Source organism: Chrysochloris asiatica, unplaced genomic scaffold (assembly GCF_000296735.1).
Source record: "Chrysochloris asiatica unplaced genomic scaffold, ChrAsi1.0 scaffold00052, whole genome shotgun sequence".
In the NCBI taxonomy this organism is placed as follows: domain Eukaryota; kingdom Metazoa; phylum Chordata; class Mammalia; order Afrosoricida; family Chrysochloridae; genus Chrysochloris; species Chrysochloris asiatica.
Window position 1 is genome coordinate 6967813 of NW_006408570.1, and position 27845 is coordinate 6995657.

The 27845-nt window shown below is 38.7% G+C and overlaps 1 protein-coding gene across 1 annotated transcript in view; it reads right to left on the reverse strand.

The window, feature by feature from the left end:
• APLF (aprataxin and PNKP like factor) overlaps window positions 1–27845 on the reverse strand; it is a 210145-nt gene that overhangs the window by 49109 nt on the left and 133191 nt on the right. The window contains exons 6-9 of the mRNA XM_006862939.1: window positions 27632–27637; window positions 23532–23687; window positions 13834–14189; window positions 1065–1193 (exon numbers count right to left, since the gene is read on the reverse strand). Coding sequence (XP_006863001.1) covers window positions 1065–1193; window positions 13834–14189; window positions 23532–23687; window positions 27632–27637 — 647 coding nt within the window. The remainder of the gene's footprint in view (window positions 1–1064; window positions 1194–13833; window positions 14190–23531; window positions 23688–27631; window positions 27638–27845) is intronic.

A 27845-nucleotide genomic window follows, 5' to 3' on the forward strand; every position in this document is an offset into this window, starting at 1 on the left:
GGTCAGCAGTGGTAGTCAGGCACCATCTAGTTCTTCTGGTCTCAGAATAGTCTGCCATTTGTTCCTTACTCCCTAAGACTGTCTTGTCTATGTGGGACATAAATATTTAAAAATAGAAATTTTAACATCACATTGTATACTTCCTGTTGTGGTACTATAGGATCAGCACTGGAAAGCTATCCACAAGGTTGGTGGTTCAAACTCACCAGTCACACCTTGGAAACCCTGTACAGATCGATGGCACTTAACATCAGCAATAGCACATGTCTTTGCAACTCTGATTTTGAAGAGGTAGTGGTTACGAATTGTGCTGCGAACCGCAAGGTCAGCAGTTTCAAACTACCATTTGGTCTGCGGGAGAAAGATGAGGCTTTCTGCTCCTGTAAAGCTTTACAGCCTCGGAAACCCTGTTCAGGGTCACTATGGGTCAGAACCAACTCGACAGCACTTAACAACAACAACATACAAATTGTATTGGGAAAAATTGACATTTTAATAATACAGAATTTTCTAATCATGAATATTTTCCACATAAATAGATTTCTCCACATAAAGTTGCACACCTTTTATAACACTTTTTTTCCTAGGAACTTGATTTTTTGATGTTATTATACATGTTTTCTTTTTAAAATTATATTTTCTATTTGGTACTGAAATATAAAAACACAATTGATTTCTGTACCTTATAGGTACAGGGTGGCTATGAGTTGGAACCGACCCCACAGCACATAATCATCCAACCATACATACCATGATATTACTGGTGAATCATGAAAGTTTTATTTGCTCCTTTCCAAGTTTTACCCATTTTTCTCTTCGTATTTTACTACACTACCTTGAATCTATAGTACCATGTTACATAGAAATAGTGGTAACAGATGTTATTGTCTTATTTCTAATTTCAAAAAGGAAATTTTTAATATTTCACTTCTGGGGTATTAGCTACAAAGTTTCAGAAATATTCCCTATGGTATTCAATAAGATCCCTTATATTCCTATTTTGTAATGAGTTTGTGGAGACTAGGCAGAAAGAGCAGAGACTCAAACAGTTCCCGTTTGCCTACCTATAACAAGATGCTCCATAGGGACACTCAGGCCGGTTATCAACCTCATCATCTTGGCACATGGCTTGGACCCCTCCGTAATCACGATCACCAGGGTGGCTGAAGTGTTGAAAATGGACAGGATTCTTCCTATCAGGGTAACAAAAATACTGTCAGGGAAAAACAGTAGGATACAATAGATTTTTATAGGATATAACAAGAAACCCAATAATGCCCGTCTGATTATTCCAGAATGTGAAACAATATACTACCTTGCTAAATACAGAGTTTATGACATCTAGTCAATACTGAACTCGTGTGGTAACACAATGGATTTCCAGCAACTCTGGGGATTCATACTTTGAGAACTGATGCTTTAAAATAATAGATGAGTTTTGTCTTTTTTTGTGTGTGCAAAAGGAAATACACAGTACATACGTTATATGGGTCTGACTTACTATCTTTGTAAAATTAATCCGTTGTTACATGTAGAAGTAGTTTGTTTTCACTATTGTGTAATATTCCATTCTTTAAAGTAGCTATAATTCATTTGTCAGTTCTATTGTTGATGAACTTTGGAGTTTATTTCAGTTACTGACTATTGTTAATAAAAATTCCATCAACATTTTTTGGGTGTACATATGTGAGCATTTTCCAGCATATACAATGAATATATGACCATAGTATATATGGTGTTAGTTTTTTATTTATCAGGTAAATATATGCCAACTAAAAAAAACCCAATTATTTTACCATGTTTTGCAAACATTTCAAAGAGCTCTGGAGGCACAGTGCTTAAAATGCTTTGCTACTTACCAGGAGATTCCCCAGCTCAAAGCCACCAGTCACTTCGTGGGAGAAGAATGTAGCCATCTACTTTGGTTTTTTAATTTTTATTGTGCATTGAGTAATAGTTTACATGTGAGAACACTAGTTTTATACTCATCTTTTCATTGCAATGATGAATGATTACACTCCCCAGCCACCTGCTTTTGTAAAGATTTACAACCTTGGAACCCTATTGGGCAGTTTTCCCCTGTCCTTTAGGGGCACTAAGAGTCAGAATCCACTTGACAACAATTTGTGTTTTTTGGGGGGATGGGGAGGCATAAATATTTCTTCTTTTCTACGTGGACTGTAACAGTTTCACTTCCATTAGCATATTATCAGAGTTATGATTTTTCAACATCCTTACCAATAATCTGGGTGCAGACTGGCTACAAGGAATGCTCAGGCTTGGCCACAAGCTGCCCCAGAGCAAACTCACAGCGTTAATTGTTTATTTTCTGATTATCTGGGTTAGTCTTGGTATGGCACTGTAGGATAAGCACTGGACTGCTAACCACAAGGTCAGCGGTTTAAGACCATTAGCTGCTACTCAGAAACCCTATACAGGGTTGCTGTGAGTCAGAGCTGACTCAACAGCATTTGAAAACAATCAAACTCAATGCATGACCTATTAACTATGGTTTATGCTTCTGCTATATAAATATGATCAAAAGTAACATTTTCAGATTATTGAATGGGGGTGAATGAGACTGAAATTCACTTCTGGAAATGTCACCAAGACATACATTGTATATGCATGGGCACACTATGCCAGAATTTTTTACATGACTTCTTCATTTCTACCCATTATATGTGTGTTCATGTAATTTACATGGGAATGTAATTTGAAAAAAAAGTACATATAAAGTGACATAATCCAATTAATCAACTGAACTATATAAAACTGTGATTATTGTGACTTGTATCCTCTTAAAAGAAATCTTTGGAGTCCTGGTGTTGTCACCCTGCAGGTTAATGCGCTGGACTGCAAGGTGATTTGAACCACAAGGTCAGCAGTTCAAGCTCACCAGCTACTCCTAGGACACTATATACAGGGTCACTGTGGGTCAGAACCAACTCAACAGCACTTAAGAACAACAACAAAGATAACTTTTTATATTCCAGTGCTATCCATATATTGTACTAGGCTATCCTCTCCTAACTTTATTGCTACTTGTTTAGATTTTTTAAAAAATTAATCTTGAATTAACTTTATAAGAGGTATGGGCCAGAGGTTACAAGTTGCTATTTTCCGTATGATTAACCAATTACCAAAAGCCATTGACTGAAAGGTTCATATTTAACCAACGCCTTGCACTGGTAGTATTACTAAAGACAAACAAGCAAGCTTAGCTTTGGACTCTATTCTTTTTCATTGGTTGGCTGTCTATCCTGGAACCTATATTAAGGAGTCCTGGTGGAGTACTGGTCAAAGTGCTTGGATACTAACCAAAGATTGGCAGTTCAAACCCACCAATGGATTTATGGGAAGAAGACATGGCAGTTTGCTTCTATAAAACCCTATGGGGACTAGCTTACAAGATTTTAAGAAGGAGGTTAGTTTAAGAGTGTGTGGGGGAAGAAAGAGTCCACACTGAATAGTTTTTATCTTGTCTAGATGGGTCTGGTAAAAATAAATGGGGATAACATTCTCATGATTCAACAGTGACTAACTGTTATCATGAACTAATTATCACTGTCACAATTGCAAAGGTAGAAGTTTTTTAACAAAAAAAGGGGAGTAGTTAATCTATAGTCCAGAAACAGAGGACCCTAGAATCATCAGGGAGAAGAGCACAAGTGGAATGTGAGACCTTATCAAGAAAAGCAGCTATACCCGAGATGGAGGCAGAGATGGGGACATGGAAAGAGGGTGCAGCTGAGGACTCTAGATTCATGGTAAGAGAGGGACTGAGAGCTGGTGATCAATAGGCAGGCTTGCAGAACGTGCCTTTTAGTGGTATAAATTATTTTATATGCCTGAGTGTTAAAAAAAAAAAAAAAGAGAGAGAGCTAAAGTGAATAGAGAGAAATACTGTTAGCTGCTAGTACATGAAGGGGATTATAATCATTGTAATGAAACAAAGTGTATGATTTGCTGAATGTAAAACTGAGGATCCGCCCTGTAAACTTTCACTCAATTCACAATAAAAACTTTAAAACAAAACCAAACCCTGTGGGGCAGTTGTACTCTGTCCTATAGTATTGCCCTCAGTCAGAATCAATTCCATATTAATGGGTTTGGTTGGGTGGATGCCTATACAATACTGTATTACTGTTACTGATATAGAAGCCTACAGGCAAAGGATACAGCTGGAGTTTGGTGGCAATGAAGTGCAATTCTCTCCTGTTCCCGTGCCCTCCCAGTAGCTGGGGTGTGGCCAGTCCCAACCCTTGCCAACCCAGCAGACAGTGGTACTCCTTTCTATACAGCCTCAGCTCTACCTAGGGTTAGGTACCTGGCAAAGCATCCCTGCTTCAGGAAGTTCATGAACCAACCCTGAACTACACTCCACAAACAGTGAACAGAGAACTAAAAACAGTCACACTTTGGTCTCCACTACATTCACCAGGAGACAAGTGCTGCGTGCCTGTCAAGTAAACAATCATCATCTAAATATAAGTATTTTACCACAGTCTCGAAGAAAACAATTTCAGCTGATATAAAGACACAAGACAGAATTCCCCAAACGAGTGACTAAAACACAGAGTCAAAAAATAGAATACCAGAAATAGTATTGGAATGGTTACCTGATCAAGAATTTAAAACAATGCTAAGAAGGCAACTTCAATTGATTGTGAGAAAATCTAGAAAACTACAGATGAAATCAAGGACAAAAAAATAGAACTGAATCAACGAAAATCTGAATTATTTAGCTTGAAGAAAACTCTCTAAATATACATCTACTATACGAATCAGGCTACAAACCTTAAGGTCAGCAGTTTGAAAATACCAGCTATTCCATGGGAGAAAGATGAGGCTTTCTGCTCCTGTAAAGATTTATAGCATGGGAAACACGAAGGTCGCTATGAGTTGGTTCCAATTCCATGGCACATAACCACCCCCACCAAAGAAATAATAATAATAATAAAGAGCAAAAAAAATATGAAGACAGCCTAAGATTTATGTGGGACACTATGAAGAGGAATAACTTACGTGGGATAGAAATTCCAGAACAGGAAAAGGCATAAAAAAGAAACCAAAGAGAACACTGTCCGTGACTTGCTGGAAGAAAACCTTCCCTAACATTATGAGAAGATAGTCATTCTAGAAGTTAAATGAACTCCAAATTGGATAGTCCCCAAAAGATAAACACTAAGACATATAATCAAACTTCTTCAAAACCAGAGACAAGCAAAGAATTTTAAGAACAACTCAGTAAAAAGGAAAAAGTACCTACAAAAGAGAACTAATAAGACTAAGCTCTGTTTTTTCAGCAGAAATCATACACAGAACACAGTGGAATGGCATATATAAAACTGCCAACCTAGCATAATTGTCCATCAAAAACAATGGTAAAATTAGGCCATTATCAGCAAACAGAAATTAATTTGTAAAAACCAAATCAACCTTACAAAAAGTATTAAAAGGAGTTTTTTGGACAGAGAACCAACAATAGCAGATAACAACCTAAGACTACTATATATGACAATTTCATCTAGAGTCAACCAAGATAAAGAAGTTTTCAGAGTAAAACAGATCTTTAAGACTGAAAAGACAGAACCAGAGATACAGTAGCAATAATAACAACAAAACCATAAAGAAGAAAAAGGGAATAATGTAGTTACAGAACTTCCAAATGAAGAGGAAATCAAATAGAATTCAAGAAAAAAAAATGAATAAATAAAAATAAACCTAACTGTAATCCTAAAAACTAGACAAAACCTTATTTGTAGCCTACTTCTACCCTTCCCTTAACAATAACCATAGTCCTGTCCATAAACCTATCAATAAATAAAGTTCTAGGCATACCCTAGATCTAACCAGAGTCCCAACCCTAACCTTCAATCCTTACTGCTATCAACACCCCCCCTCCACACATTATATATATATATATATATTCAGTACAGAAATGTGTGTTGGAGATAAAGATTTGGGAGTCAATTGACATGACACTAAGGGACTAAGGCAAAACTATTCTTGAGGAATAGTACTCTACTCAGAGAGACAGAGCTTCTAAGTAAATAATTATACATCAATGTAATATTAGAAACAGAACACCACTTCTTGGTCAGTTTGTTGTAAGGTGGTGGCTTGTGTGTTGCTGTAATGTTGGAAGCTATGTCACTGGTATTTTCAATACCAGCAGGGTCACCTATGGTGGACAGGTTTCAGCAGAGTTTCCAGACTAAGACAAATTAGGAAGAAGGAAAGGAAGACCATGTCACAATGGCTAGTCAATGAAAACCTTATTAGTTGCAACAGAACATTTCAGATACGGTGCTGGAAGATGAATTCCTCAGGTTGGAAGGCATTCAGAATACAACTGGGGAAGAGCTGGGTCCTCACAGCAAAGTTGACCTTAAGGAAGTGAATGGAGCAAAGCTTTCAGGACCTCCATTTGCTGATGAGGCACAACTCAAAATGAGGAGACAAAGTTCAAACAATCATTAATAATCAAAATATACAAATTATGAATCTAGAAAAATTGGAAATTATAAAAAAAGGACTGGAATAGAATGCATAAAGATAGACATCCTAGGCATTAATGAGCTGAATTAGACTGTTACTGGTCATTTTGAATTGGGCAATCACATGGTTTACTATTCTGGAAACAACAAAATGAACAGGAATGGCATAACCAAAAGAACATTTCAAGATCTAGTTTGAAGTAAACAGATTTATCCCATCTCAAGAACATTAGACAATAATGACTAAAACCAGAAGAGTTGTGGGATGACATCAAGAACACCAGCTAAGAAGAAAACAAAAGGTCATTAAAAAGACAAGAAAGAAAGGAAAGGACCAACATGGATGTCAGAAGAGACTCTGAAACTTGTTCTTGATCGCAGAGTAGCTAAAGTGACTGGGAAAATGGAGAAATAAAAAGCTGACCAGAAAATTGCAAAGGGCACCTAGAGAAGACAAAGTATTATAATGAAATGTGCAAAGACCTGGCGTTAGAAAACCAAAAGGGTAGAACACACTCATCATTTCTCAAGCTGAAAGAACTAAAGAAAAATTCAAGCTTCAACTTGAAATATTGAAGAATTCAACTGACAAAATATTGAATAATACAGGAGACATCAAAAGAAGATGGAAGGGCTATGGACTGAGAAAGCCTGTGTGCCTGCAGGCAGGAGGCTGGGTGGCAGGATGTGCCCTTTTAAATTAATATGTATTTTTTGGTTTTGTAACTGGACATCAAATATTTTTGCTTTGTTCATTTGTGAACTATAAGATGTAAATTGGAAGCCACAGGAAGGAAGTAGGAATGTGCCGTCGAGTCTGAATCAACTCATAGCAACCCTGTACAGGGGGTCTGAAGCTGTAAATCTTTATGGGAGCAGAAAGCCTCATCTTTCTCCAGTGGAGCAGCTGGGAGTTTTGAAGTGCTGACCTTAAGGTTCACAGCCCGATTCTTAACCACTACGCTGCCCGAGCTCTTTACAGGGAGGAAGCTGTAATCACTGAGAGGAAACAAAGCATATAATTTGCTAAATTCAAAGCTGATGATTTTGTCTGTAAGCCACCCAATTAACAACAATAAGTTAAAAAAAAAATGATAGAAGGAATACACAGAGTCATTTTACAGAATTGGTCAAAGTTCAATTATTTCAAGAGACACGATATGATCAAGAACCAATGGCATTGAAGAAAGAAATCCAAACTACAGTGAAGGCATTGGCGAAAATTAGGTTCCAGGAATTAATGGAATAAAATTGAAATGTTTCAACAAACTGATGCAGTGCTGAAGCCCTCATTTGTCTATATCAAAACATTCAGAGGGCAGCTAGAGATGATTAATCGATTAGAAAAGATCCACATTTGTACCTATTACAAAGAAATGTGACCCGACAGAATGCAGAAATCAGTGAACAATATTATTAATATCACATGCAAGTAAAATTTTGCTAAAGATCATTCAAAAACAGTTGCAGAAGTACATTGACATCGAGAGTTGACAGAAATTCAAACCAGATTTAGTAGAGGATGAGGTTTAGTCAGATCTTGACTAAAAGCTGAGAATACCAGAAAGATGTTTACTTGTGGCTTTATTGAAAGGCATTCACAGTGTGGATCATAATAAACTATGGCTAACAATGTGAAGCATGGGTATTCTAGAACACTTAATTGTGCTCATGAGAAACCTGTACATAGACCAAGAGGCATTCCTTAGAAAGAACATGGAGATACTGAATGGTTTAAAATAAGGAAAGGTGTGTGCTCATATTGTATTCTTTCACCTTACTTATTCAATCTGTATTCTGAACAAATAATCTGAGAAACTGGATTATATGAAGAATAATATGGCATCAGGATTGGAAGACGATTTATTAACAACCTGCAATGTGCAGATGACACAACCTTGCTAGCTAGAAGTGAAGAGGACTTGAAATACTTACTGATGAAGAACAAATTCAGTCTTCTGTATGTATTACACTTCAGTGTAAAGAAAACAAAAATCCTTACTACTGGACCAATAAATAACATCGCCATAAATGGGGAAAAGATTTCAATTTGCTTGGATCCACAATCAAGAGATTCATTGCTGCAAAGACGTCTTTGAAGTGTTCAAGAGCAAAGATGTCACTTTGAGAACTAAGGTGTGTGTGCACCTGACCCAAGTCATGGTATTTTAAATTACCTAGTATGTATGTGGAATCCTGGTGTGGCGCTGTGAGATAATGCACTAGACTGTAAGGTCAGTTTGAACTGCAAGGTCGGTGGTTCAAACTCACCAACCTGCTCCTCAGAAGCCCTATACAGGTCCACTCTGGGTTGGATCTGACTCAATTGCACTTAACAACAACAACAAATATGCATGTGAAAGATGTTCAATAAATAAAGGAAAACCATAGAATTCATGCAATTGAAACATGTTATTGAAGAAGAATATTGAAAGTACCGTGGACTGCCAGAAGAACCAAAAATTATCTGTCTTGGAAAAAGTACACCCAGTATGTTCTTTAGTAGCAAGGACAACGAGACTTTGTATGTCATACTTTGGGCAGTTCCTGAGAAGGTCAACATGCTTGGAAAAGTGGAGGGTCAATGAATCAGAGGAAGTCTTCCAATGAGATGAAGTGACACAGTGGCGGCAATGATGGGCTCAAACCTAACAATTGTGAGGATGGTGTTAAATTGGGCAGTGTTATGTTCTATTGTGCATGGGCTTGGTATGAGTCGGAACCAACCCAATGGCAACTAACAGCAATTTAAAACTGTGATATAAAAAACAATGCATACACTAGGAAATTAGCAATTTAGGGGGAAATGAGCATGTGAGAAAAGTTATCAGATGGAAGTCGCATATGAGCTGAGGGATATGCATGGGGAAAGGCAAAGAGAAAAGCATATCTAACGTAGAAGGCATAAAGCAGCATGCTAGATACAAGTATTTCAAGGGTTTTCTGGATCCTCCTATGGATGCGAAAGCTGGACAGTGAATAAGGAAGATCGTAGAAGAATTGATGCCTTTGAGTTGTGGTGTTGGAGGAGAATACTGAAAGTGCCATGGACTGCCAAAAGAACCAATAGATCTGTTTTGGAAGAAGTGCAACCAGAGTGCTCCTTGGAGGCCAAGATGGCTAGGCTTCGTCTCTCATACTTTGGACACATTGTCCGGAGAGAACAGTCGCTGGAGAAGGATGTCATGCTGGGTAAGGTGGAGGGTCAGAGAAAAAGAAGAAGACCACCAACGAGATGGATCAGCCAGGTGACATCATTGATGGTGTCAAGTGTGGCAGCGGTAGTGAGGTTGGCCCAGGATCGGGCATTGTTCCGTTCTGCTGTGCATGGGGTCGCTATGAGTTGGTTCTGACTCGATGGCACCTGACAACAAAAACAACAACTATGAATCGGGCACCTAAACTCAGGGTCAGCATTTCAAAACCACCAGCTGTTCCGTGGGAGAAAGATGAGGATTTCTACTTTAGTAAAGATTTACAGCTTCAGAAACCCCATACAGGGTCACTATGTGTTGGAACCGACTTGGCAGCACATAACAACAACAATAACTAGGTAGACTAGATTTTGGACACAAATATTCTATACAGAACAATGTCAGCTTTCTTCTCAGTCTTTTCTAATCCAGATCACCTAGGCAATAATGAAGATAGGAACTCGGAGTAAAGAGTGAAGGCTTACGTGATTATTCACTCTTACAGCAGAAACTAAAGCAGTATCTTTGATGTTGGAAATTATTTTTATGAGTACACATACAACAAGAATTCAATATATGTTGTGAGCTCCCCTTTGTTACAAATACAAGCATCTGCTCTCAAAGATTCAATGACAAATATTTTTAGGTATTTAATTATGCATATCAAAATTAGTAAAATATAAAATAACTATTTATAAGCTATGACTGATTAAAACTAATATGTATCAAATCAATTAAGAATGAATTCATCACAAGCTTAGTAAAAAGCATTTCATCAAAGAAATACGACATTATAAAATAGACACTTTAGGGGGAGAGAAAGGAATAGCCAGAAATACCACCATAGAAAGCTTATAAGTCCGTCTTCTGCCTATAACTGATGGGAATACCTAAAATGGGACTACAACGTGCCAAGTGAAGGAGGCTTCCTGCAGAACCTCTGCATTACATAAGACTACAGGTGGAATCCTGAACTGCATCCAGAATCTTCTGAGTTGGAAAATTTCCGCTTGAAAGGACAAGCAGACCAGCCTGGAGAAACTAGAAGAACAAAAGATACTTCTTGAAAGAAAGACCGACTGGAAAAATACAAAACAATATAGGCAGACCAACTGTTACTACAAGAACAAGCAAGTTGCTCACCCAGGAGACATCAAGGCAAGTGGTCCAGTGCCCTCAGGGCAAACCCCATTCCAAGTCTAGGACTCAATGGGAATCCATGCTCTGATTGGTAACCACATTCATCACCAATAAAGGTAAGGGAGGGAAAAACAGCAATGAAGCTGCGAGCGAAGCCCTGCAATATTCAATAGACTCCTGTGAACCCGGGTGGAGACCTGGTTGGCAAGACCTGGGGACTCTTGGGCCCAGAATCAGTGACATAGCCACAGAGGACAAGAGAGGAGAGTGAAGTGTCCACCTGATAAGAAGAGAGGGCATATGCATAAAAGCATCCACACTTGCAGGTAATACCCACTTGACCTGGCTTCAATGGCTGGATGAGCAGAGCTCAACTAGAAGAAGAAAGAAGAAGAAAAAAAGAGTAATCTAATACAATTTGATGAACATGAATGTAGTAGCTCAAAATAGGGAACAAATCATTACAGCAAGGATCATTCCCACTCCCTCCATACACAGAGTAGACAGGGATGGGCAACTTGGACATTGGTTACCCAAAATGGTGGGGGCTACAAAGGCAAGAAGTGACTGGCTTACAAGCTTTCAAGAGGGAACCTAGCTCAAGAGGGTGTAGAGGAAGGTAGAATCTCCACAGTATCCAATCTGTCTAGGCAGGGCTGATGAAAGGAGATGTGGATAGGTCTGTTGAGATACAATAGTGAATAAGTATTATCAGGAGTGATTGTAAGGGTTGGAAATGTAAAGGTAGACATTTTGTATCAAAAGGAGGGGAGTGATTGACTTTACAGTCTAGGAGTGGAGGTCCCTGGGACCATCAAGGGAGAAGAGTGGAGTGTGGGACCCTGCCCAGAGAAGCAGTGTTGCCAGAGATGGAGGCAGAGATGATGACATGGAGAGATGGAGCGCCTGGGGACTTTAGACCCAGAGAGGGAGAGGGGTTATGTGCTGGGAGAGGGGCAGGCTTGCAGGGTATATCTTTTGGATGGTTGATGATGTACTAAGGATGGATTGTAACCATGGCAATGAAATGATATACGATAGGATGAATGTAAAGTTAATGTTCTTCCATGTAAACTATCATATAATTCACAATAAAACATAAAATAACAACAAAAAAGATAAATGAGAGCATTGAATGCCAAACAGGATTTTTCCAAATTCAAAGTAACAGAATCCTCCATAGGTGGGACTGTTGCTCTTGTTAAGTGTCATTGAGTCAGTTCAGATTCATAGTAACCCTATATAGGACTTCTGAGGAGCGTCTGAGTTTGAACCGTTGATCTTGTGGTTCAAACCAACCTTTTGGTTCAGTGTTTATCCTACAGCACCTTACCAGGACTTCATTATATGGAACTAAGACCGTTCAAAAAGGCAAAATTGTATATTAAAATACAAATTGTTGTTAAGGCCCTTGAGTCAATTCCAACTCATAAGGACCCTGTATAGAGTTTCTGAGAAGTGGTTGGGGAGTTTGATCCTTTGACCTTGTGGTTCAAACTGACCTTGCAGTCCAATGCTTATCCTATAGTGCCATACCAGTATTCCTAAACATATAAATCAGAACTGTTCAAATAGAAAAATGTCTTTTCCCTAAGCACAAAAGTAAGTGGCAATGCATTTTTAAAGAGATAATATGAATAAGAAATTAACAGAAGGTATTAGTTATCAAGTGCTGCTATAACAGAAATACAATAAGTGGAAGGCATAAACAGAAATGTATTCTCTCAGTTTAGGAGGCTGGAAGTCCAAATTCAGAGTACCAGCTATGGGGAAAGGTCCTTGCCTCCTCTCAGCATCTCTCCACCCAACATTCCTGGGAGATCTCCATGTGTGTTGACATCAATCGTTCCCTCAATCTAGGAGCATCAGAATGCAGGGACCCCAGGTCCAATGGACACACTGTTCTCCTAGCTCTTCTTGGTGGTAGTGAGCCCCTCTTTCTAAACTCACATCTTTCTCATTTTATCTCATGTAAGATAAAATGTGGGGAGCACAGTGATTCTGTAGGATAAACACTGGACTGCGAATGTCAAGGCCCACGGTTCAAGCCCACCAGTCACTCCTTGAAAGAAAGTTGAAGCTGTCTCCTCCCGCAAAGATTTACAGCCTCAGAAACACTATACAGGGTTTCTAGGCGTCGGAACCAACTCAGTAGCACCTAATAACAAAGATAAAAGGTGCTGCATGCCACACCCTTGGGAATCTACCCTAGATCAGGGTTATGGTGGGATAGTGGTTACGAATCGGGGTGCGAACCGCAAGGTCAGCAGTTTGAAACTACCAGCTGTTCCACAGGAGAAGGATGAGGCTTTCTGCTCCCGTAAAGATTTACAGCCTCAGAAACCTTGTACAGGGTCAATATGGCTCAGAACTGACTCCACAGCACATCACGACCACGGCGACTACAAACATTATAGATGAAACTACAGTCTAAAAGTAAGGGAGTATAATTTAAGTTTTGTATATTGTGATTAGACAATATACAAAAAAGGTTGCCATGGAGTCAGTTCTGACTCACCCCATGTGTTTCACAGAATTATGCTCCATAAGATTTTCAGTGGCTGAGCTGGGGGAAGTAGATTGCCAAGCCTTTCTTTTGAAGTATCCCTGGATGGGCTTGTGCCACCAACCTTACAGTTAGCAGCTCATTACATTAACTGTTTATATGATCCAGGGGGCCAGATAATATACTCCAATGTGATAAAATGAAGTAGGCACAGGAGTGACCAATCACTGAAGAAAATCTATATTCCATTGTGAGGGACCAAGGTGATTCAAAACACCATTTGAAAAATATAAAGGAAAACACACAGGCATCTGTATCTTAAGAGTCTCTAGCAAGCTTTGTTGAACTACAAACAAAGGGCAAGCCAGGATGACAAAGCTGCTAATTTTATGTGCCAATGGGCTTTATTAGGCTTTCAGTACAGTATCTCATATGTCTACGTAGCAACATGCTACTGAAATATAAAAGTATATCTGTACTTTCTTTTTACCTGTAGCACTTTGCCCCATATATGCAGGATGACCTTTTGATTTTGCCTTCTTCAGAACCTTGTGGAGCTGACACAGTCACCTTTGCATGTGAAGTTTCAGGACTGGAGGGGTCAGAACCAGAGTTGGGATGAGATTCTTGGGACTCATCATGGGAAGAGCTTCCTTGGCCACTCAAACGGCTCTCAGAAGAACTCATCGCCTCATCTTTCTTATTTGGTGTTCTTTTAGTGATGATTCTCTGTTCAGAAATTGTATCAAGTTCTTGTATCTGGATTTCACTTCTTTGTGTGTTAGTCTTCAAATTATTCACCTCTGTGTTACTTAATGTGACTGCAGAGTATGACTGTGGCAGTTCCTATAAAACAAGCCAGACACAAATAAACATTTTTTAAAAAAGAAATCTACATAAACTTAATCTCAAGAGTCTGAAACTGCCAAATTCATGCTATGTTGTTGTTGCTGTTCAGTGCCATCGAGTCACTTCCAACTCACAGACACCCTGTATAGAGTTTATGAGGAACAGTTGGTGGGTTTGAACTGACAACATTATGGTTAGCAATCCAGTACTTAATCCTACACCAGGATTCCATTTATATTTATATGCATATTTTAATAAAACTTGATATTTTAAAACATCAAGATTCACAGTTTTCAGTTCTTAAAAGTTATCACTATTTGCTGTTTCTTAATCTTGAAAACATGTTTGAATCATAAGAAAATGAATTTAAAATTGTACCATGCTTCATAATCATGTCAAATATTCAGTGAAAAAGATTAAAAATGAAGTCATAAGAGAACACAATATCTGTTTTCATTGAAAGATAATCCTTCCCCAAAATAATTACTCTTAAATTCACTGTTTCACATGTGTCATGCTTTTAATATGCCCTATTTTTATAATTTCTTACAAGTTACCTACAATGCTTTTTTCCCCACACTCTAAATATAATCATAGAGTCCTGGTGTGGCCCTCTAGGTACTTGTTTTTAGGTGTCACTGATTTGATTTTGACTCATGGTGATCCCATGTGACAGAGTAGAATTGCCCCACAGGGTTTTTTAGGCTGTACTCCTTCTGAAAGCAGATGACTAAGTCTTCTTCCTGTGCAGTCACTGGGAGGGTACGAATCGCCAGCCTTTTGGTTAACAGCTGGGTACTTAACCATATGCCACCAGGACTCCTTAATTTGTACTTAACCAAAATAATAAGGAAAACATCAAGTATTGTGGTAGTGGTTGGTGGTGGTGTGCCATGGATTCGGCTCGGACTCATAGCGACCCTGTACAGGGTTTCCGAGACCGTAAATCTTTACAGCAGCAGAAAGCCTCATCTTTCTCCTGCGGAACAGCTGGAAGTTTTGAACTGATGACCTTGCGGTCACAAACCAATTCCATAACCACTACGCTGCCAGAGTTCCTTAAGTCAAGTATTAGTCTATTAAAAATTACCTCCTGATGTGGCACTGTAGGATAAGCACTGGGCTGCTAACCACAAGGTCGGCAGTTCAAAGCCACTAGCTGATCCTGGGGATCAGAACCAACTTCATGGCACAAGTCCTCCTGGTAACCTTCTCAGGATGTGATGATAGCTTACTAGAGACACATGGATGTCCACTCCACTGAAAATGAAGGAACCATGTTTCTGGCTGCCATCTGGAAACAGTTGGTTTTAGATTTACTTAATATCAAATATGTCAAATTTCTTGAGAAGGTATTATTAGTATGATTTTCCTTTGGACTAAACATTTAAGTTGTTCGATTTTGTTTCTTTATTAAGTTTAAAATGTTTTCCAAACTAATGGCCTTACAAAATGAACCTATGTCTATCACAGTTCTTCTACAGCAATATATTGTTGTTGTTGTTAACTGCTGTTCAAAGTTAATTCATCACAACCGCAACTCATCACAACCCCACATGCACCATGCCTATGATCCACTGAGCATCAAACTCAGGATCCATACGGCTTTTACTGGCTGATTTTCAGAAGCAGATCACCAGATCTTTCTTTTCCATCCTTCTTTGTCTGACAGCTGCACTGAAACCTGTTCAGCTGTGATCAGCAACACACACACCTCCCCTGACAGAGGAGATTGAATCTAGGCCTCCCACATGGAAGGTGAGAATCCAACCACTAAAACAGCAAGCCCTCCTGGTAGTAATCGAAAACATGTAAGAGCTATAGCCACTCTGCTCCCTCTTGCAGCTATCTTCAGCCGGTGGCCACATCCCTGTCAAACACACACTCTTTCTCCCCAGCGGCAGCCATCTCAACTAGATCTCAGTGTCGTAACCTCTTCATTAGAGCATCAAGTGGCACAGGCCACTGAGGTAGGAATAGCGCAACCTAGATCTGCCTCCTCTCATGGAAGTCCCCCACTACTGGATCAGCTCTCAACAGTTTTTCCCTTTTTAAGGTAGTAATGTTCATTAACAGTTAGAAACTACCAGCTGCTCCGCGGGAGAAAGATGAGGCGTTCTTCTCCCATAAAGATTTACAGCCTCGGAAACCCTGTACAGGGTCGCTATGGGTCGGATCCGACTCGATGGCACTTAACAACAACAACAAAAATGTTCATTAAATCCATCGGTTAAGCAGATATCCAACAAAATGCCAGTTTCCTGCTTCTTTTGGAATCTGAAAACCCTACAAGTGATTTTCCTTCAAGCAGAGCTTCTCTTGGTTTTATAAAAGGAGGAAATAAGCTCTCCCACAACTATGAGTATGAATCGACTGCTGGCAATACTTAAAACCTTCTTTTCTCTCAGTTCTTTTGATACAAAGGTACTTCTTAAAACCTTCTTTTCTCTCAGTTCTTTTGATACAAAGGCTGATCGTCTTAACCTAAAGGAAAACATTACATAGTCTATAATTTCCTTTTTAATTCCAATATATCAGTCTGTGTACTTGTATAAATCCTGTATACTTGTATAAAGAAATACACAAGTCAAAGTATCAGTAGGTCAATGGAACTAAAGAATGAGGCAAATCATCAGGATCTTCACTTTATGATCAATAAGGATGTAATATTTTTTTCATTTAAATAACACTCTTTAAATAAAATCTAAGAAATGAGATGCACAGTTCCTATTTCAACTCCTTCTACCTGAAGTATAAAGAAGCGTTTTTAAGATCTTCATAAGGAGTATGTTTAACATGTTAATTTATTCTAAAGATAAAAGAATGATAAGGTTGCAGGTTTCAATACTATGGATCAAAGAGTCTTATATATGCTTTAAAAGGTACAAAACCTGGATTTCAGACTGCTCTTTATGGCACTCCATGAATTAATGACATACAGTAGACCTTGACATTAAAGAATTTAACACTCATCGTTTTAATTATTTATACATGATCTCCAAAATCCGTTACATGCAGTAATTCATAAGCTTGTTGAGGCATCAATTTGTAATGTGCCAATTACAAAACCCATGGACTAGTGCAAGTCACTGGACTGGCTAGTGAAGAAATGAGACCAACAGAGGTGTTCTGTACTTGGGAGAAGGAGGGCAAAGGCAGAGAGTTCTATATTTCATGAGCATCCAAAACTGTATTTCCCAGATTCAATTAAAATGTGAAGAATTAAAATGGAAGGCAGGAGATTCATGAGGGAAATATCAGAATCCCTGCACTATTCATGCCTGCGGCCTCTAGGACTGAAGACCATGGAACTGGAAGAAGACCTTGGTGCTTGGAGGCAACTCAGATAGTCTCTGAACTTCCCCAACAAGCCTTCTCCTGCTATCCAATCATGTGAAGTTCTGATATACTACAAATATCAGGATAAAAATCCTCCTCCTAACACAAGTTTAATAAGGTAAGACCTTCCCACCACTGAACCAGTCCTTGGCAAGAATGTTTCTACTGATAAGGTGTCTTAGAAGTCCTGGTCAATTCTATTAGTATCCATAGGCTAAGGACTAAAAAATCATAAACCTCAACTCCAACTTCACTCCTGAGCTTCAGACTCATGTATTCAACCACAAGACAGACATTTCTTCCTCAGTGTTCTTTGTACCTCAAACTCAAAATGCCAAAACTGAAATGCTATCTCTGTATTTTCTACCAGTTTCCTTCACTATCATTTATCCATTCATCCTTATCAGACCTTAGAAGTCTACTTTTCAATCATTCTTACCCTCATTCTCCCCAGATCCAAGCAACAAGTCCTACAGTTTTGTTTCCTTAGTATTTCTATAATTCAAACCTTAATTCCATCCTTAATGCCACTGCCTTAGGTCGAGTTCTCTTTCTTGATAGGCCAAAGCCATAACCTCCTCCCTCATTTTCTGTAAGCCAGGGATATTATCAATCTATTCTCAAGGGTTTTCTAGGAATTAAAAGAAGAAAGATCGCTATTAATGCAGGGTCTAACCCATAATCACAACTCAATAAATGGTTGCTATTATTTGTGTTTAGTTGTTGTTAAGAGCATTAATATTTTCACTATAGCTATTGTTGTTGTTGTTATTAAGTGCCGTCAAGTTGGCTCCAACCTATAGCAACCCTGTATAGGATTTCCGAGGAGCAGATGGTGAGCCTGTACCACTGACCTTGCAGTTCAAACGACTTTGCAGTCTGGCGCATTAACCCACAATGCCACACTAGGACTCTATATTAGTATTTGTTTAATCAATGCTTGTTGAATATATTAATAAAAAGAATGAATAAAAAGATACTTCTGTGGGACTGCTCAGAGTTATGCTTTGTTGTTGTTGTTGGGTGCTGTCGAGTCAGTTCTGACTCATAGCGATCCAATGTGACAGACTAGACCTGCCCATAAGATTTCCTAGACTATAGGAGTCCTGGTGTGGCGCTGTGGGTTAATGCGCCAGACTGAAAAGCCATTTGAACTGCAAGGTTGGTGGTTCAAATTCACCATCCGCTCCTTAGAAACCCAATCCAGGGTCGCTATGGGTTGGAACCGACTAGATGGCACTTAACAACAACAACATGTGTGGATTAGCACTGGACTGCAAACCACAAAGTGAACAGTTTAAATGCTCCTCAGAAACCTTATACAGAGTCGAGGGTTGCAATGGATTAGAACCAACTCGATGGCACTTATCAATGTTTACAGGAGCAGATCACCAGGTCTTTTCTCCCGCAGAGCTCCTGGTTAGCAGTCAAATGCTGAACCAATACACCAAACCCACTGCCATTAAGTTGATTTCAACTCATAGCAAACCTGTAGGGTAAAGTATAAATGTCCACTAGGGTTCTGAAGACTGTAATCTTTGTGGAAGCAGAGTGCCCCACCTTACTCCTATAGAGTGGCTATTGGGTTTGAAGTGTTGCTTAAGAGTGTAGCCACTGCACTACCAGAGCTCTCTAGCTGTGCTATGTGTTGTTGTGTAGTGCCATCGAGTCAGTTCTGACTCATAGCAACCTTCTATAGGGTTTCCAAGGAGTGGCTGGTGGATTTGAACCTCCAAATTCATGACTAGTAGTCCAGTGCTGATCCTACAGCACCACACAAATGGTCCTAAATCCAAATGGCCAAAGAGGAGGAAAAGACATAAAACCCTTTGTGGTAAACCAATACTGAGGAGCTCCGGAGATCCAGTCCTACTTAGGAGACCACTGTGTAAACAGACACATAGTTTTTATCACTGCCCCTTTGTCTATGAAGAAATGATGTGCAGGACCCTAGAGCAGGCAAATATATGCAGAGAAATGCTCTATTTAAGAGCCAGCTTATTCACTTCCACAATCATCACAGCAGGCAAGGAGCATGGACAACATGCTAGAGGCAGTATAAGCAGAAACTGTCAAAACATCCATGTTCTTATGCTCTAAATGGCAAGGTTCAGGTTTGCTTCCAAACGGTATAAGGAACTAGTGGACCTCCTGCTGTAGCCCTGATTTTCACCTCTCCTGTGAGCCACACTTCCCTTCCTAATTGTCTAGTAGATACCACTGTCATCTCAAACCAAGGACTTTGCCCAACTGCCAAGCTTACTGCTTGTCCTGTTTTCCGAGAACCTCAACACTCAAAAACATTGCCAATTCCATCTCCTCAACATTCTGTTATTCATCAGGTTCTGTCAACTGTTATCTCCCAAACGTCTCTCATATCTCTCCAGTTTTTTCTTGAACCACTATACCCATACTAGTTTCAGGCCTTTGTGTCCTGTGGTGTCCTATGACAACCTCTTATATCTTGTTACTACCGCCAGTCTTCTCTCAAATCATTTCAAAAAGCCTCTGAGGCCCATAAAATATAGTTCTAATTCTTGGTCTTTTCAGAGACCACAGTGATATGTTCAGCAGCTTCCGTGTTCAGTGGTTTCCTCCTTATAAAGCCCATCCATACTCACACACATCCTTGCGTACATGCACATGACACCAGCAGAGAGGATTTTCTGCTGCAGTGCTCACAACACCAGTACTTCTCACTGACCCCACTTGTTAACATGCCAACCCCTCTTTCAACACCTATAAAAACACCCTTCAAAAGAAATTAAATTAGCATCGTTCCCTGAACACTGTCCACATGGACACCTTCTGAAAAAGTGTGTAAGTGTAATATGAGCAGACAAATCAAGATATCCAGTGTGCTCAAGACTATGAAGAAACCTTTCAAAACAGTATCTCCTGACCAGCTTTCAGGAATAACTTATTTTCTGGCAATGTCTCAAAGATCCCATAGAACATCTGGATCTTCTAATATTTTAATAAAAACTCTTTTATTTCAATAAAAATATATGTTATAAATTTTGCTACTTTAACTATTTTTAAGTGTATATTTCAGTGGCATTAATTACATTCACATCATGCAACCTTTCCCACTATCTATTTTATCAATGAAAAACTTTTTCATTGGCTCAAGCAAAAATTGTAGCCATTAAACAACTATACTCCATTTCTCCCAGCCCCTGGAAAACTCTATCCTCTGACCACAAACTTATCTATTGTAGATATTTCATATGTTAAGTCATATAATAATTATCCTTTTCTATGTATCTGGCTTATTTCAGTTTAACTCCATTTACATAGGTTTCCCTGATGTCATTTTGAAACTTATTTCTCAATGTTCATTCTTGTTGTGGTGGTTAGGTGCCATTGAGTAGGTATAGACTCATAGCAACCTTAGGCACAACAACAGAACACTGTCCAGCGCTGAGCCTACCTCACATCACTGTTACGAATGAGTCCAGGGCTGCTGCCACAGAGCCAAGCCTTCTCTCTTAGGTCTCTCACTCTTTCCGTTGACCCTCTGCTTAGCCTCAAGGGATTGTTCCCTCCTGATACAAAGTCTGAAACACGAGACAAAAAGTCTCCCCATTCCGGCTTCTGAGAAGCATTCTGGCAGTCCATGGTACTTTTAATATTCTTCTCCAACACTCAAAAGCATCAGTTCTTCCTTATTCACTGTCCAACGTTCTCATGCATATGAGGTTATTGAAAATACCATGGTTTGGGTCAGGTGAACCTTAGTCCTCAAGCTGACATCTTTCTTCGTGAATACGTTTGACTTCTACACTGTGGTTTCCATTAGTGTTGATAGTAGATCCAAGCAAAATGAAGTCTTTAACTTCAATCTTTTCTCCATTTATCATGATATTATTTATAGGTCCAATGGTAAAAAATTTTGCTTTCTTTATATTGAGATCCAACCTACTCTGAAAGCTGTGGTCTGTGATCATCACCAGTAAGTATTTGCACTCCTCATTGCTTTTAGCATGCAAGGTTGTATCATCTGCCTATCAGAGGTTGTTAATGAGTCTTACTCCAATCCTGATGTCACATTCTTCTTCAGATAATCCAGTTTCTTATTTGGTCAGCATACAGACTGAGTAAGTATGGTGAAAGAACATAATCCTAGTGCACACCTTTCCTGAATTCAAATCATTCAGTGTCTTCTTGTTCTATTCTAAGGGCTGCTTCTTTGGTCTATGTACAGATTCCTGATGAGCACAATTGTGTGTTCCAGAATACTCATTCTCCACAATGTTGTACACAGCTTGTCATGATCAACACAGTGAAAGCCATTGCAAAGGAAATAAATCACAGGCGAACATCTTTCTGGTATTCTCTGCTTCAGCCAAGATCCATCTGATATCAGCAATAATACACCTTATCTCACATCCTTGTCTGAATCTGGCTTGAATCTCTGGCAGTTTACAGTCAATGTAAAGTTACCTGTAGCAAAAAATTACTTGTATGTGATATTAGTTATATTGTCCAATGATTGCCACATTCCACTGGGTAACCTCTCTTTGGAATGTACACAAATATGGATCTCTTCCCATCAAAAGTTCAGATAGCTCTTTTCCAAATCTGTTGACAGAGATGAGTGAGTACCGCCAGTGCTGAATCAGTTTGTTGAAAACCTTTAGTTTGTATCCCATCAATTCCAGGAGCCTTGTTCTTTGCTAATGCATTCAGTGCACCTTGGACATCTTCCTTCAGTACCATGGGCTCTTGATCATATGTGACCTCCTGAAATAGTTACACACAGATCATTTCATTTTGGTATAATAATTCTGTTTATTCCTTCCATCTTCTTTTGATGCTTTCTGAATCATTCAATATTTTGCCTATAGAATCCTTCAGTACTACAAGTTGAGGCATGCATTTTCCCCTCAGTTCTTTCAGTTTGAGAAATGTTGAGCATGTTCTTCCCTTTTGGTTCTAACTCCAGGTCTTTGCACATTTCATTACAATACTTAACTTTGTCTTCTCTATCTGCCGTTTGAAATTTCATGTTCAGTTCTTTTAGCTCTTTATTTCTTCCATTTGCTTTAGTATCTCTAGGCAAGAGAGCAAGTTTCAGAGTCTCTTCTGACATCCATCTTGGTCTTTTATTATTTCTTTACCTCAAATGGTCTTTTCCTTTCCTGTATGATGTTCTTGATGTCATGACCAAACTCTTCTGGTCTTCTGTCACTAGGGTCTAATGCATCTAATCTCTTTTCGAGATGATCTATAAAGTCAGGTGGGATATATTCAATGTCACATTTTGGCTCTCATGGATTTGTTTTACTTTTCTGCCATGGTCCGTAAGGATCCTTCAGACTATTACTTTCAGAAGACAGAGAAGTCTCGAGAAGAATACCTGAAGAAGGACCTTTCTCCTCTGGGACCAGAGGTGAGGTGGGTGCAGGACAACTAGAGTACCACCTTTACATTTCTCTCCCTGTCTTGTGAAACGCCCCCAAAATAAGACTTTTTGTTTGGTTTAAGTACTCAGTACTGAAGAATGTATAATTTGCCAAGTCATTCTGGTGAATTAGCAAAAATGGAAAGAGGAAAGAGGAGGCCTATAAATCCTAAAGTGAGTTCTAAAGTGATCGCACAAGAGGCTCTTAAGAATGATCTCTCATCTGTTCTTCTCTTTATACTTAGCAAGGAAAAGTCTGAGAATGACAGTGGGATAGAAGAAACCAAAGTTCCCAATAAGACAGAGGGAATGAAATAAGAACAGAGGCATCAAATTGTGACCACAGTCAAATGGCTTCCTTTTTTTTTTTCAGTATGAACACTCTAAATTAAATAACTCTCTTACAAGACAAGGTAGTATGTAAAGATTAGTTTCAGCAAACCAAAACATTTGGGGCTAGTTTACACCTTTATAAACTCAATAATAAAAACTAGCTTGGGTTTCTCCTGGTTTTATATAGTATATAATTCATTCCTATGTAGATCACCTGACAAAGGAATGAAACAATCAAATAATGAATTTTTAAAACTCACCTTGGATGAAATAATTGACTCCTTTGGATCAGCCTTTTTGCATTTTTTTCCAGGGTCTTGCTCTGCTGATATACTTTCTGATGAAATTAATCGCTTTCTTGGTTGTCTTGTTATGTTTATTTGTGTTTTATCTTTGCAGATTATTTCTCCACTTCCCTGGATTACATCATTATCTTAAACATGCGCAACAGACACACAAAGAATAGGAAGAAAATTATCTCCTGAGTGCATACCAAAAATTTTTAAAAGGGAAACAGAATAAGTAAAACTAAACTTCTATTTACATTATTACCAACTTGAAAACATTTATTTGTAAATCTCACAAGTACTAGTACAGTGGCCAAGAGTTCCAGTACTGGAGTTAACCAGGCCAAGAACCCAATGGCGGTGCCATCCCTTAAATGGTTCATGGCACCTCTGAGATTTGGTTTCCTTATCTGGAAAATGAAATTTAAGAGAAAATTCATGGGATTATGAGGAGAAGCGAATGAGGTAAACTATATAAACTATCTAGCAGAGAATCTTGTATAGTTCATCATTTAAGTGCTGTCTCCAGCTGCTTTTGGAGTACTGGCATAGAACTGTGGGCTAATGCGCCAGATTGCAGTCATTTGAACTGCAAAGTCGGTGGTTCAAGCTCACCAGCTGCTCCTTGGAAACCCTATACACGGTCACTTGGGTTGGAATCGACTCGAGGGCACTTAACAACAACAATAACTGCTTTCATACATACAAAGGCAGAGTTGGGCAGTTGTGAGCCACACTATCTGGACTACAAACTCGAAGATACTTACTGTCTGGGTCTTTACAAAACAAGTTTGCTAACCCCTGATCTGAAGGATATCCAAATGACTAGACATAACACTTGTTCTTTATGTTTAAGAAACGCATACTAATAGCATACTGTCTATCTTATCAAACAGGAAAGTCAACTGAAACATAATCAAAATAATAGATTTATCTCTAGAAACTTATGAATAAACTATTCCATTTAAAATATTTAAATATTCATTATGAATTGAAATTGTTTAACATATCATATTATTTTAGTAAATGTCACAAATAGGACCAAATACAACTAAACAGCTTGGTGCAGCAAATTACCAGCTGTGGCACTGTGGGTTAATGCAAGGTCGACAGTTTAAGCTTACCAGCTACTCCTTGGAAACCCTATACAGGGTCACTACGAACTGTAACTGACTTGACTGCAAGTAGTAACAACAAAACAACAGTTGTGTATTTGTCAAACCAAGAAAAAGTAATAAACTACTGGTATCGCTTACTATGCTGCCAGCTGGTTGCTGTGTGCCATCAAGTCAGTTCTGACTCATAGAGATCCTGTATATGGTTTTGAGGCTATAAACCTCTATGGAAGCATAAAGCCTTATTTTTCTCCCAAGGAGCACCTGATGGACTTGAACTGCTGGCCTTGCAGTTAGCAGTACAATGTGAAACCTACCACACTATCAGGTCTCCTTCTTGTTGTGCTAAGAACAATAAAATATAAACTAATTATAACATGGCTTCTGCCATAATAGTCATTTACTATACCCTAAATTTCAAGCAGTACATACATAAAACGCAACTTATTTATACATACTGTTACAAACACACAAGCCTATAACAAATCCTGGTAGCACCACAGTTAAATATCTCAGCTGCTAACTGAAAGATCGTCAGTTGAAACCCATCAGCTGTTCCCCAGGGAGAAGGTGTGGCAGTTCGCTCTATAAAGACTGGGACCCTGCAGAGCAGTTCTGCTCAGCTCTACAATGCTACTAATTCAACTAGACAATAGTGGGTTTCATTTTAATGGCTTTTATATATACAGAAATAGATATAAACACACATGTATACATATTTAAATATTATGTTTACATATTTGAAATTAGTCCTGATGTGGCACTGTGGGTTAATACGCTGGACTGCAAAATCGGTTTGATCAGTAAGGTGAGCGGCTCAAGATCACCAGCTGCTCCACGGAAACCTTATATAGGGTCGCTATGGGTAGGAACCAAATCAACGACACTTAACAACAACAGCAACAACATATTTGAAATATTCAATTCTTCAAAATGTTATGTCTTTACTACAAATAGTCCTTCTAGGAACAAGAACTAATTTATTTTTGAATAGAAAAGAAGTCATTTTGACATTGTTATTAATTAAATTGTTGTTACATAAAGCATACAAAATAAGTGCCTTAATTGGCTCACAATCTCCCTATGTGGTATATCTAATATTTTTCTAAATCTAAGGGAAGCACAGTTAAATGATGGAAATATAAAATTAATTAGCCAGTGAATATATCAGTTTTATTTTTAAATATTATTAACTGCACTTACTTACATAAGTAGTTACACTAATTCTATAACTTAGTCATATGCCTTTTATGCCAATAAAAATATATCCAACTGTGATAATGAAGGTGTGGGGTCAGCTTGCCTGGGCCAGGAGTCTCACCAGTTTGGCAGCTGAGACACAGTCATCCCAACCACTTATTGGTCAGTTAGTTGTACTGTAGTAGCTTGTATGTTGCTGTGATGCTGAAAGCTGTGCCACTGGTATTTTAAATACCAGCAAGGTCACCCATGGTGATCAGGTTTCAAAGGAGCTTCCAGACTATGACAGACAGGGAGGAAGGAGAGGCAGACTATTTGAGTGTTTAGCCATGGAAAACCTATGAATAGCAGTGTAACATTGTTACACACAGAGATGAAAGATGAAAACATGACTAACACCAGAAAATCATCATATTTTGTGCTTAAAGATGAACCCCTCAGGTTGGAAGCCACTCTGAATGCGACTGGAAAAGTGCTGCCTCCTCAAACTAGAGTTGACTATGACTTGAATGGAGTAAAATGTTTGAGGTTTTCTGATTTCATTTGCTGGGGCACAACTCAAAATGAGGAGAAACAGTTGCAAATATACATTAATAATCAGAAAATGAGTACAAGAAGAACGAATCAAGGAAAATGAGAAGTCAAAATGAAATACAATGCATAAAGATCTCTATCCTATGCATTAGTGAGTTAAAATGGGCCGATTTTGGCCATTTTGAATCAGACAATCATATGGTTCACTAAACAGGGAACAACAAATTGAAGAGGAATGGCGTCACACTCATCATTAAAAATAACATTTCAAGATTTATCTGTAAGTACAATGCTGTCTGTGGCAGGATAATATCCACACACAAGGAATAACAATTAACACCAGTATTATTCATATTTATACACCAAGCACCAAAGCTAGTGATGATGAAACTGAGGGAATCTATCAACTCCCTCAGTCTGAAATTGATGAACTATTCAATCAAGATGTATTGATAATTACTGGCGATTGAAATGCAACAATTGGAAACAAAAAAGGATCAGAAATTGGAAAATATGGCCTGGGTAATAGAAATGATACGGAGATCATGACAGAATTTTGTAAGACCAATGACTTCTTCACTACAAATAGCTCTTTCAAACAACATAAAAGATGGCTAGACACATGAACCTCACCAGATGGCATACACAGAAATCAGACTGACTATATCTGCAGGAAGAGATGGTAGAAAAGCTCCATATTATCAGCCAAAACAAGGTCATGGACAGTCTGTAGAACAGACCATCATCCAACAGCTCATATGAAAGCTCAGGCTGAAGCTGAAAAAAATTAAAACAAGTCCACAAGAGTCAAAATATGACTTTGAACATATTCCACCGGAATTTAGAGAGCATCTCAAGAACATCATACAAGAAGATGGCAAAATGTTGATAAAAAGATAGGAAACAAAGAAAAGATCAAAATGAGTATCAGAAGAGACTCTGAAATTTGCTTTCCATTTTAAACATTCTAAAGCAAATAAAAGAAATGTGGAATTCAGAGAGCAGCTCAAGAAGACAAAGTAAAGTATTTTAATGAAATGTGAAAAGACCTAGAGTTAGCAAACCAAAAGGTATGAATACCCTCATCATTTCTCAAGCTGAAAGAACTGAAGAAAACATTCAAGACTCAACATGCAATATTGAAGAATTCCACTCATCTGTCAGTTTGTCCTACTGTGGTGGCTTGTGAGTTGCTATGACTAGGAAGAATGAGTAACGAACTACTTCCCACTAGGAAGAATGAGTAACAAACTACTTCCGGATATTGAGTCACTGAAAACCTTATGAATAGAAGAGAAACACTGTCAGATATAGTGCTGGAAAATGAGCTCTCAAGTTGGAAGCACTCAAAATGCAACTGGGGAAGAGCTGCCTCCTCAAAGTAGAGTTGACCATGATGATGTGAATGAAGTAAAGCACATGGGAGTAAAGACCTCTG